General features: G+C 52.9%; 5 protein-coding genes across 5 annotated transcripts; 2 read left to right on the top strand and 3 right to left on the bottom strand.

Annotated features, from left to right (window-relative positions):
- Positions 1-37: 37 nt before the first annotated feature.
- PV05_04675 (uncharacterized protein) lies at positions 38-2,217 on the top strand (the record flags this gene model as incomplete). Its single annotated transcript, XM_013461102.1, has 2 exons — positions 38-810; positions 876-2,217. 2 exons carry the CDS (start codon positions 38-40, stop codon positions 2,215-2,217), a joined length of 2,115 nt encoding a protein of 704 aa, XP_013316556.1.
- A 394-nt stretch (positions 2,218-2,611) lies between these two features.
- PV05_04674 (uncharacterized protein) lies at positions 2,612-5,139 on the bottom strand. The gene is made up of 7 exons (XM_013461101.1): positions 4,813-5,139; positions 4,694-4,746; positions 4,467-4,629; positions 4,148-4,390; positions 3,885-4,079; positions 3,431-3,807; positions 2,612-3,319 (listed from the first exon to the last, which is right to left on the bottom strand). The coding sequence occupies exons 1-7, from the start codon at positions 4,951-4,953 to the stop codon at positions 2,848-2,850; spliced, it is 1,644 nt and encodes a 547-aa protein (XP_013316555.1). The 5' UTR covers positions 4,954-5,139; the 3' UTR covers positions 2,612-2,847.
- PV05_04673 (uncharacterized protein) lies at positions 5,130-5,682 on the bottom strand. The gene has a single exon (XM_013461100.1). The coding sequence runs from the start codon at positions 5,552-5,554 to the stop codon at positions 5,165-5,167; it is 390 nt and encodes a 129-aa protein (XP_013316554.1). The 5' UTR covers positions 5,555-5,682; the 3' UTR covers positions 5,130-5,164.
- Positions 5,683-5,823: 141 nt separating this feature from the next.
- Positions 5,824-7,601, top strand: PV05_04672 (uncharacterized protein). The gene has a single exon (XM_013461099.1). It carries the CDS (start codon positions 6,537-6,539, stop codon positions 7,461-7,463), a length of 927 nt encoding a protein of 308 aa, XP_013316553.1. The 5' UTR covers positions 5,824-6,536; the 3' UTR covers positions 7,464-7,601.
- A 1,335-nt stretch (positions 7,602-8,936) lies between these two features.
- On the bottom strand, positions 8,937-11,307 carry PV05_04671 (uncharacterized protein). The gene is made up of 2 exons (XM_013461098.1): positions 10,558-11,307; positions 8,937-10,506 (listed from the first exon to the last, which is right to left on the bottom strand). Exons 1-2 carry the CDS (start codon positions 11,182-11,184, stop codon positions 9,799-9,801), a joined length of 1,335 nt encoding a protein of 444 aa, XP_013316552.1. The 5' UTR covers positions 11,185-11,307; the 3' UTR covers positions 8,937-9,798.
- Positions 11,308-11,353: the final 46 nt, after the last annotated feature.

Below are 11,353 nucleotides of genomic sequence, written 5' to 3'. Positions count from 1 at the left end.
CAAGGAGGACCATATGGGTTCTCGCTTATGGTTGAATATGGACTACTCGGCTCGACGACCACAGCCACATGGCCGATTTCCGCTCGCAGGCTTTCACGACCATGCTATGGTTAACGCATACTCAGTTGCAGACCTTGGCACTACCAACCAATTCCACGTCGGAGAACCTGTGTACCACGAGACTCAATTTGCCCCTTTGTCTCCGGATTGGTTCAACAATGGTATTGCCTCCGCCAGTTTCGATGGATCCGGAGATATGGCCTCTGGGCCCTTCGAAAACCTCTTCTACCAAGGCGACTTCAATGTCCCTCTCAGGTTCGAACATGCCAACGTTGGCGTGCCTGCCATGCTCAACCAAGAATACTCGGACTTCCTTGCCCCTCAAGATCCCATCAGCAATATTGTCGTCATGGACGGCGTGCAGGATTCCTACAATACATGGCCCCTCGATGATGAAGCATTCCCGGGCGATATCGAGGTTATCGCCAATCAGCAAAACTTCTTGAGCGGGTTGACTCTGTCACAAAACCACCTCAACCAGGGATCTGACGAATACTGCTCCAACAATGACGCCCTCGGAAGAAACGATATCGAAAGGATTTCCCTTCACCAACGGCAACATCAAGATCCCATTCCAGTTGAGTTCCGTACTTACCGTCCCAGGCCCAAGCAGAAGTGCGCCAGAAAATCCCGCGGAAAATTTGACTGGGAGGTCATACGGGAACGCTCATACCACCCCTATATGATCCTAAACCACACGGCGGAGCAGGTCGCCTTTGAAATGTCTTCGATGTTTGGTTACGAAATGGCGTAAGTACAACTGTAGCATCCAACGATCCAAATTGGCACGACATTGGGCTGACTGTATTTGACAGAGTGAGTACCTTCAAGAACAAGATAGGTGGATGGGACGAATTTCGCAAGAATTCAACAGCGCAGCCCGAATCACAAAGAGACCGCCGCCGATACCTACAAAAATCACCAAAGGTACCAAAGATAAGCAATCCTCTCCATTTATCTAGGCGGATACCGTCAAACCGGAGCCCCCAGCCTGTCAGCATCCAATCTATCCCTGTAGGACTGAATGATGATCAACAAATATTGCTCTCTTCAATGTGCAACGCCATCAGTGCGTTGGTCAAAAGCCGGTTCGGTACCAAGAAGGGTCTATGGAAACCCGACATCATCAACCTGATCCGACCGGCCGGGGCAATGGACAGTGCAGCTCACTGGCAGCTCGTGTTTGACAAATGCATAGGGATTGTGACCCTCTCCGAGGGAAGGCTGGGCGGGAAGGTCCAGTTTATGCTCGGCCAGTTCTTTCACGCACTGGACACGGCTACGCAGTCGTGCGATCCAGTGTTCCTGCTCCAGTTCTGGAAAGTTTGTGTCAATTTGTGGCGGATCAAGTTTCCCGGTCGAACGAAGGCCGGGCCATTCGTCTTTTTGCGCCATTTCCTTCAGCGATTGAAAGCTGGGTTTTTCAGGTCCTGCAGGAACAAGCATGATGGCCTTGTGATGTTCGTCAACTCTCTCATCGAAATCTTGCAATCTGAGCCTCGCACGCTCAAAGCAACGCTAGGCTGGACCTATTCACAACCCATTAAGGCCCTGGGAGATATGATAGGCAAGGAACATGTCATCGTTCTCGGCATGGTGGCGGATTGCACGACACACTGGAACAGTATGTTTCAAGTCGAGGAGGCATACAGGGCGGAGTCGAACAAGATATCAGAGAGGGAACTGCTAGAGTCGCGATTTCAAGCTATTTTGCAGAGTTGTGGTCTCAAAGAAGTGGAGACAAGAATCGGTCTCTTGTACCACTACACAAACGCCGTGTCGAATGGAAAGTATGTCTCTGAGACGGTTGGACATCACGCCAACGAGCTGCGGAGTCTGACACTGGATCGGTGCCGCACGGATCTTCAACACAAGAATCTGCAGTATACGCTGACCAGTCGGGCATTTGCGTCCTCCACGGATTTGCTTGCAAAGTATCACCTCGAAATGTGGGAAATGCGAGGGCGGGAAAAGGGGCGCAGCCCCTACAAGATTTCCGCTCTTTTAATTGAGGCAATCGAGATTCTGCGCCTGGGCGATATTGAATGTCTAGTGCAAGCCGTGCACTGTTCGAAACGGCTGGCAGTGTGGTTCAAGACATTCGATCCCGACGACCAACACAGAACGAAGGGCCAAACCAAGGGAAAGAAGACTTAGGCCGAAAAACAGCGGACAAAGGAAATCATGTCGAACATCTCCAAGGCGCCAGTCTCGATTCCCGTAGATGGCCAGGCAGTCCGATGCAAGGAAGGGAGCAAGAATAATCGGCATCGACGCAAGCAGAGGGCTGAGAGAGAATCGTTGCTACGTTCTCTGCGGTCGCTATAGGGGATGAATTGAAAATCAACGTTCACCGTGGTTAGCTAACACCCAGCAAGATGAACAGTGTGGAAATACTCAAAACATCGGCAAAGACCAAAGACGCATCGTTGATGGGAGCGGTCTGGACCCGGTTCGTCAAAACATTGTGCGCAGTGTTCAGTCGCGGCCGGGCCGATCGACAATCATGCTTCAGATCACTGTCGCATTCGTCTAGTGTTATTTCTGCGACCTGACCTTGGGATTCCATTTATTTGCGTAGTGTCGCTGTTGCTATTTGAAGTATGATGTGATCTCGGCTGATAACCTGCTGATAACCTAGGTAGGTGTTGGAGTAGCGTCTGCTCTGGGGAAAGAATGACGGAGGTGGAGGGAGTGGGATACGTGTATTGACATCGAGGATCCTCTGTGTTCTATCTGGCTGGTGAGGCACACACGGGAGCTTGCCAATATCTCGACTTCGGTGACTCAACCTTCCTCTTTGCTTGGGCTGTATGTCCCAAACACCATGCCCTCGGGCACATTCCTCCACTGTTTCGTCTCCGGGTCCAACAGAGTCTCCTCACATGTCTGCCACGTGCTCCTTATCAGGTTCGCATGATGCTCACTCCTCGGCTTGATGACCGCGGGAAACGGTTCGGGCAAGACGAAAAGTCCTTGCGTCAACTTGTCGATATCCGGGGTGATCGGGTGGCCCTGGGAATCGCAAGCCTTCTGGAAGTCAAAAGCCCATAGCATCCGCGCAATTGCCAGGAACAGAGAGCGTTCGGCGATATGCATGCCCTGACAGACGCGCCGGCCTGCACCGAAGACGAAATGGTCCCGCTTGCTGACGTCGGGATTCGTGGCACATTCAAACTCACTGAGGAAGTCGTTTGCGTACCGGTCAGGGTTGAAGGACCTTGGGTCGGCGTGACGATTCGGGTCCATATGGATGGCCCTAAGTTTAGCGAAAGTGTCAGCGTACTTGGCTCCCCTCTGAACAAGTCAAACAAGTCGGGAGGCAAAGCAAAGCAAAGCCTGTTTATGGGCCCCCGTGCGCGCTGCTTACCAGACATTGTTGATAATAGCTGCGCCGGCGGGGATCTTGTACCCCATGTACTCATCATCCTTGATGACCGAGTGCGGCACTCCGAGAATGTTTGTCGGCATCCATCTCATGCTTTCCTTGACGCATCCACGGATGTACTGCATTTTCTGGGCGTCCTCCATGGTCGGTAACCGCTCTGATCCAACGACCCGGTCAATCTCCTCCTGTGCTTTCTTCTGCACCTCGGGAAAGACGACCATGGCTTGAATGAAGCCAATTAGCGTCGCTGCCGTGGTGTCTGAGCCGGCCTCGAGCAATGACCCGCTGGTGTAACCGGCCAAGCCATCGGAGAAGCCCTCGACCTCTTGTGCTTTGACGAGGTCGACGCAAAAGCACGGCTAAGAATATTGCGTAACTTAGCCCTCAGTCCTCAAACCTGTTTGGGGATTCAAATTCAATCCAGTTCACTGCTCACCTTACCAGTCCCCTTCTTGATCGCCTTTTTCGCGTTCAACCAGTGACCGACGTACAGAGCCTTCTCGGCCTTGTGAAGCTTCTCTGCGTAGCGGTAGTTTGGCACCAGGAATTTGGGAAGTCTCTGGAGAATGGGGAACAGGTCGAGCACTTGTGCGCTGGAACTCCCAGTGACCTCTGCCCATTTCTCAAAGCCCTGATATACACTAAGGTAAGTTTGCCTAATTTTTCACCAGACAGAAAGTGGGCTCTGCTGCTACTGACATGGAAAAGCTGCTGTAACTTGGGATCGTTGATGTCTATGGTCCGAAAGCCGAAGACCATTTGGGTCGTGAGTGAGTTCGTATATCGCCGCATATGATTTGCGAATTCCTCCGGTTGGTTGAGCAATCCAAGCAGCATGAACTTGTTCTCCAGATCTTGATAAGGCACATATGTGACTGCAGCCTTAATATTGAGGATGTTGTGGATCATTTTGTGGATCATTCTCCAGGTCGGTCCATATTGCTGAATGGAAGGTCAGTTTTCTGTTGTGACGAGGGCCAGAACCACGGATAGGGGTATGATAGAGGTAGACACGTACCATCAGAAGAACCCGCAAGCCTCCACTGGCCAACGTCGAGCCGATATACATATCGGGCCTCGATGAATAAATGTTGCTCCGCTTGTCCAGAAGGTCTTTCACTGCTGTGTCGGACGACAGGACAATAAAGGTCTTGGTTCCGAGTATGAGCGAGTAGACCGGTCTGTGACTTTGTCAATGGACACTGTCGTCGCTGGCTTTTCGCGAGGTATAAGGCAGCGTCATACCCATATTCCTTGGCCCACTTCTGAAACTGAAGGTGTCCATCTCGAGCAGGCATCTAGCGTCACAAATACATCAGTTCGCCGGAAATGGGAGAAAAGATATGTGTACGAGTGCCACCAACCAGGTGAAGGTTGCCCAAGATTGGGATTGTCGGAGGCCCCGGAGGCAATCCTGAAGGTCTACGACCGGTTTGGAGTAACTTGACGATGAGCATGAGGCCGGTGGCTATGATGGCCACCGTGGCTGCGCCTGATAATGCCATGCTGTATGTACGTGTCTGATATACCTAGCAGTGTCGAGGCCACACAGCGCAGTGCACATCACGACGCAAGGTACGAAAGGTCAGTGTGCTTTATATTGGGACCTACAATACCTGGTTCGATTTCTCCCACTGGAGCTGTAGTGGTCGTTGTTCTGCCCCGGCACCCCCGGACAACCCCCCTCCCACAGTGACGTTCTGGAGCCCCACTCATTCAGCAGACTACGGTGGTAGACCACAGATCTGCGACGAGCAGTCCAATTGAGCATCGCGAGCTCATGGCGTTGACAGTTTTTGGCACATCCTCGCAGCATCGGGGATATGACCATTGGTAGTTCAAGCTCGACCTGGTGATCCTTTGGTGCGGGACCCTGGAACAAGGTACCCGACTCATGTCAACTGCCCACTCTGTTGTCTGTAGCGACTCCGTGCGACTCGCACTGGAATTTCCCCCGTATGCATCGGAGTTACCCCTGTCCATCCCACATCCCACAATTCGAGCCATATCAAGCCTCAGACAGCGCAAGACACCATGGTGAGGATTTGCGCGGAGCCGCACGGCAGCAGGAGAAAAGACAGAGAGGAGAATCCTACTGTGTTGCATGGCCCAAGAAGGCAAGCCCCCTTGTCGTTGGCTTCCAAGGAGGAGGCTTCATCTCTGCCACGGCGCCAGGCGGTGATCTTGTTCGTACCCTGGCTTTTTTGATACTTCCAGTAACTCGGTGCTTGCGTAGTGTGGCTGTTGCTATTGTGCCATCTCGGCTGATAATGATAATCGGAGAGATTGTTCGTATTCCGACCACTCACGTGACCAGCCGCACTCCGCATTATTTGCTGCTCTCTAGCACCTCGAGACAAAGATGTGTCTACACACAAAACCATCAGCAACAGTAAACAGACGTCGCCATCCCTTTTCCACCTTCTTGCCAGAGGTGCCGACCCAGCAATCGCATTTCCATGAGCTAGATGGAAGCCCAAGCTATCACCCGCATATTCCAGCAGCTGTTCACCCGCCCGTCTCGACGATGCTTATACTACGCCAATGCAGCCCGCCGCCCAGTAGACCGCTCGTTCGGCCAGCACAGAACATACTCAAGCCGTCGGAAACAAGATGACAAGGATGGAGGTAGCCCTTGGCAGCAGAGAATCGACGCCTTTCCCAGGGACATGAGCCGCCAACTGCAAGAATACCCTCGAGTCACCGCACGCGACCTACAACAGCGGAACCAGCGGCCGCGCAGGGTGAAAATGTACGCTCGGGACTTCATTGAAGTTATGCCTCCCAAGAAATCTCCCATGCCATGGCACGGCTTCTCTAACACTGCGCAGACAGCCTCTACAACCCTCAGTACGGGTACTTCTCGAAACACGCGACCATCTTCAGCGCCGGCAAGCCCTTTGACTTCCCCTCCATACGCGACGGTGCCGAATTCAACCGCCTTGTCGACCAGAGCTACGTCGATTTCGAGAATGCCCTCGATGAGATTGAGCCCAACGAGCTTCGCCAGCTCTGGCACACGCCAACCGAACTCTTCCGGCCATTCTACGGTGAAGCCATCGCCCGCTACTTGGTGACCAACTACAAGATGACGCTCTTCCCCTACCACGATCTGATTATATACGAGCTGGGGGCCGGAAATGGGACACTGATGCGGAACATACTGGATTACATCTTCGAGAACGAGCCGGAAGTCTATGAACGCACAAAGTTCAAGATCATCGAGATCTCCAAGTCATTGGCAGATTTACAGCTGACGAGCCTTTTACGTTCACCCTACGCCGAGTGCCACGTCGAGCAGGCGGAGATCATCAATCGTTCCATCTTCGAGTGGAACGAGTACATCCATTCACCATGTTTCGTCCTGGCCCTGGAGGTCGTGGACAATTTCCCCCACGACCAAATACGCTATGACCCGGAGACCGAAGAGCCGCTGCAAGGCAGCGTGTTGATCGACGACGACGGCGAGTTTTTCGAGTTCTATGATCGGAACCTTGACCCCGTGGCATTGCGGTACCTGCGTATGCGAGAAGTCGCCGCCAGATCACCTTTTATCACGCCACTGTCACAGCCCAAGTTGCTCCGACAATTGAGGCATTCGCTTCCATTCGCACCGAATCTTACGAAGCCTGAGTATATCCCGACGCGGCTGATGGAGTTCTTTGACGTGCTGCACCAATACTTCCCAGCGCACCGGCTGGTCTTGTCGGACTTTGATTACCTGCCCGATGCGGTGGAGGGGTTGAACGCGCCGGTGGTGCAGACGCGGTATCAACGGCAGAATGTGCAGGTCTCAACACCCTACGTGCATCAAGGGTATTTTGACATCTTCTTCCCCACGGACTTTGCCATGATGGAGGATATCTATCGGGCTATCACAGGGAAGTTGACGAGAGTCTCGACGCACAGTTCGTTTCTAGAGAGTTGGGCGTACCTGGAAGAGACACAGGTCCGCAATGGGGAGAATCCTATGTTGTCGTGGTATGCGAATGCGAGTGTCATGACCACTGTGTAGAGACCGGAGACTGGAGACTGTACTATCGGATAGTCAAGATGCCAGTACTAGTAAAGATGTGGCTACTATTGGTGCTGGAGACAATGCGAACGTTGACGAAAGAATTGTACGCTCCAATGTTGATGATGTCCTTTCCCCTCAGGCTTCAGCTGTGTATATTGCTCAGGTGATTAGCAATTCTAGAAGCGGATCTTGAGAGCGGAATGGTACTGTGGGTACTGTAACACAGTAGTTCTGGGCAACTCCACTCCACACGACTCACTCACTTACTAAGCTCGACTGTGTTTCGACGTACTTGGTAGTTGACATGACCTCGTACGGAGTACGCAGTAATTGCTTGAACCTGTCCTCGACTCGAGCCGAAGCCATCTGAGAACGAGTTCGAGTCCGAAATGGAATGGAATGGACATGCTTTGGAAGATTCCGTAACGGTCGAGCTTATGTCGGCTCTCGCTGTCATCGAGGAGCGCCAACGGAATAGGCGAACAGTAAGGAAAGTTCTTCTTGTGCGCTCAAGCTTCGTCCTGGATGTTCCTTGCACCATTCGGGGATTTTACCATGGTCTGGTAGAGTACTGGGGAGTCTCTTTGACTCTGTCCTGATGTCCTCCCGAGTATGTGCAACAGCCTGCGTCGGCCACCATCGCCTGGTCCGGACTCAGCGTTGCTCGCTCGCATCTCCACAAACGAACGAAAGGACAGAGACCGAGACCTCCGCATGCCTCTCCTGGGGGCTCACCACCATTATCCACGACATGTCGACTGTCATCGTGGAGCCATCGAGAAGGCGACTGTCCTGAGGTCAGTATCGTGTGGCAGCACCGCTCCGCCCAGCGAAAATACGCCGAGCACCCTCCGCGACCATCCCTCTCCACCGCAAACACCGCCTTGGGTACCGGCAGAACTGAGTGAACCACCTCATTCACTACCTTCGGTGGGTAACCCTCATATATTAAACACCCCCATTCTCAGTCAACAATTACCTCACCAGTGTCTGGACAAACTAGCATCGGTTAGGGGCGTACTAGTGACGAATTGTTTGTCGGCATTTAACCACCAACAACAACCAAAATTCAGATCCGGGTTCGACTCTCACTGCCGGCTACAGTATGTCACATGATCGCTTTCCCGGTACTTTCCAACACAACTTTCCCACCACATTAAGGCTGCTTTGCGTCAGATGAGGGGAGGGAATACTTGGGGGGTAGGAGAGCGCAGCGCGGACAAGAAAAAGGTGGACTAGCGCTGGTACGGAGTATACAATTGGGATACGACGGGCACTTTACCATCACCATACAACTACTAACAACTGGATCTGGATTCGGATCGAGAAAAAACCACCTAACCCACTGGGGAGTTTCCCTCACCAGCCCACCTTCTAGGAACATCGGTTCCTAGGAGCTGGCTGGCAGAGTTTTTGTGTTTTTGGTCTTTGCCCCTCTAGGTCAAGGTCAAGGTCAAGGTCAGGGTCAAGGTCAACCCTTCAGTCTTCAATCTTCAATCTTTAATCAAGTGTTGTCATACCTGGTCGCAAAGGAGTGCTATACCTGCTTACCTACTTACCTACCCTTTAGGCAAGGTAAGTAAGAGCCCGGAGTATCCGTATCTTGTACTTCGAACGAAAAGATCGGTATGCCGTCTCCCTTCTCGCCCATCTTTCCCCTTGTACAGTATGCGGCCTCTTCATGCCAAGAACAGAGATTAGGCATGGCCTACCTGGGTAAATGGCCTACCGAAGAGGACGCCATGATGACGCTTCCATCGTTGCGGCCGCAGAGGATGTGGACAGACTCCTTCACCAAGAGTGTAACCTCCCATCTCCCCAGGATCTCTCACCTTGCTACTAGGTAAAAAAGCCATGCCCCCGCTCGACTTGCCCAATCTGGAAGCTCCAGTTTCTATCTACCTTAGTCAGCTTGTGTGTATCTCGGTGATTCACCACACCCATGTGAGGCCGTCAATGGATCGCGCCGAAGGGTGATGCAGATGGCCATGCCATGCAAGTTCTCGCCCTTTCGATTACAACACCAGGTATAGAGAACATCCCTCATCCATAGTCTTCAAGGTCTTCAACTTTTTTCCCGCCCACACCCATGGCGCGTGCAATGCTTCCCATTCGATCTTTCATCAAGGAGGAGCCGTCTCATAGACCTCAGCATACATATCCAGCACGCTTCAGCACGCTGTATCGTATTCATCCCTCGACTGTCGCTTCAGACGTCTGTCTTGTTTCCATTCCAAGCACGTCCATACCCCTGGACCTCGACCTGTTACATTGCGGCCGCATTCTTCTCCATCTAAGAGCATACCGCCTGTGAGATGTGTCACAATTCTTTTCATCTTTTCCATTCCCCGCGTCCTCTCATATGACCTTCGATTGATCGCCAGACCTCCTCCACCGTCTCACGATCTCTCCATCTCCTCGCCACACGGGTCTCCTGATCGACATTGGCCCCATGCGCTCTCTCATCCCATCTCTCCACTGCAAACGTCTTAACACTACTTCCCCAACCCTTCACCTCCGGCGGTGTCGGCAGGCCCTTCTCACCCACATACACCCCAAGTACGTGCCCAAACAACTCTTGCGGTTCTCGCCACTTATACCCTCTGAACTGCCAGACCTGACCCGTGGTAAACACCGCGACGACCCGACTCCAGTAATCAGGCTTGAATTGCTCCGGCGAATCGACCAGGATAAACCGGTAAGGCTTCTCGCCCAGCGAATGCAGCGTGCGCGTAATATGCAGCAAATTCGCCGTCGTTTGTGTCGAAAGCGTCGGATGGTCCGGCGGCACGTACAGCCCTGTGTCCAAGAACGTCTTGACATTTGACATTCTCAGCAATGACGACGCCGAGGGCGACAGCAGAATGATCGGATCGGACCTCTTTGACGATACCGCAGATGCCATTGGCTTCGACGGCCCGGTGGCCGGTCGAGTCGCCAATTGTGCCGACTTGCTCACTTGACCGGGCCGAGTAGACGAAGAGACACCCTTCCGCCGCCCGAGGAACGTTTCTGCGTGTTTACGAACGTGTGAAAAGTCCTGTTCTGTCATTAGCTCACGACTCCCCTCCAGACCTCACACATCTCGTACCGTAGGCTTCACCCCCCTCAACACGGAGTTATGATCTGAAATCCGCCGTTCGCCATTGTAGATGGCCTGCAACCGCGCATCAATCACCTTGACTGGACGCCCACCGACCGTCTGTGTGACGCCCACGCCCGAACCGCCCACCGTCGGCACAGCTGAACCGCCGGCGACGTCCGCCGCTCTGTTTGCTAGATCGCCTTGCCCCGCCGCAACGCCTTCAAGAGGCTTGATGTATTCCGACTCGTCGGACGCTCCTTCGAGCCACGTAATGAGATCCAAACGCTCCACGAAGATCAGGTTTCGCACTTTCTGCCCCTCGGGGAGTTGTTTGTCCAATTCACCTGCAAGCGCAATGTACTCGGGCACTGTGACATCTTTCTGTAGCCAGGCGAAGAATATGCTTCGCAGATCAACTGCCGTGGTATCTGGGTTTTGCGAAGTGAAACGCGTCTTGATGTCGAGAGGTAGACAGAGCGGTGATGGATATGTGAAGTAGAGATGCGTAGCTTCGACGAAGGAATCTGTTTTGTTTTCTTCTGCGGTCGCCGGATCGGGAGACTTTGTAAGGATTGGAGGTTTCGAGGCTGCGATGGAAGATTTGAGGAGTTGTAGGGCATCTGGCGAGGCCATCTTCGCCGATTTTGGAGGGTGTAACTTGAGAAGTGAGTGATTGCCTTGCTACCTCATATTTCTGAGTCACTCCGGGTCGAGATTTGTTGTGAGCCCTGCGAGTCGATGAAATCGTAGGACATCCACTTGCATGGCATTCAATACAAAAGTCGTCAAGGTCGTGCAGCCC

The sequence above is a fragment of the Exophiala xenobiotica genome (assembly GCF_000835505.1).
Source record: "Exophiala xenobiotica strain CBS 118157 unplaced genomic scaffold supercont1.3, whole genome shotgun sequence".
In the NCBI taxonomy this organism is placed as follows: domain Eukaryota; kingdom Fungi; phylum Ascomycota; class Eurotiomycetes; order Chaetothyriales; family Herpotrichiellaceae; genus Exophiala; species Exophiala xenobiotica.
The sequence above is the reverse complement of the archived record's forward strand: the minus strand, read 5'-3'. Positions and strand labels throughout refer to the sequence as shown.

Bases quoted from the DNA above. Each gene is read 5' to 3' on its own strand.
- PV05_04674 (XM_013461101.1), bottom strand. From the start codon at position 4,953: ATGGCATTATCAGGCGCAGCCACGGTGGCCATCATAGCCACCGGCCTC. The intron at 4,630-4,693 runs GTATGACGCTGC...ACAAAGTCACAG, and splicing joins AAGTGGGCCAAGGAATATGG to ACCGGTCTACTCGCTCATAC. The intron at 4,391-4,466 runs GTACGTGTCTAC...CCTTCCATTCAG, and splicing joins GCTTGCGGGTTCTTCTGATG to CAATATGGACCGACCTGGAG.
- PV05_04673 (XM_013461100.1), bottom strand. From the start codon at position 5,554: ATGCAACACAGTAGGATTCTCCTCTCTGTCTTTTCTCCTGCTGCCGTG.
- PV05_04672 (XM_013461099.1), top strand. From the start codon at position 6,537: ATGACGCTCTTCCCCTACCACGATCTGATTATATACGAGCTGGGGGCC.
- PV05_04671 (XM_013461098.1), bottom strand. From the start codon at position 11,184: ATGGCCTCGCCAGATGCCCTACAACTCCTCAAATCTTCCATCGCAGCC. The intron at 10,507-10,557 runs GTACGAGATGTG...ATGACAGAACAG, and splicing joins TGAGGGGGGTGAAGCCTACG to GACTTTTCACACGTTCGTAA.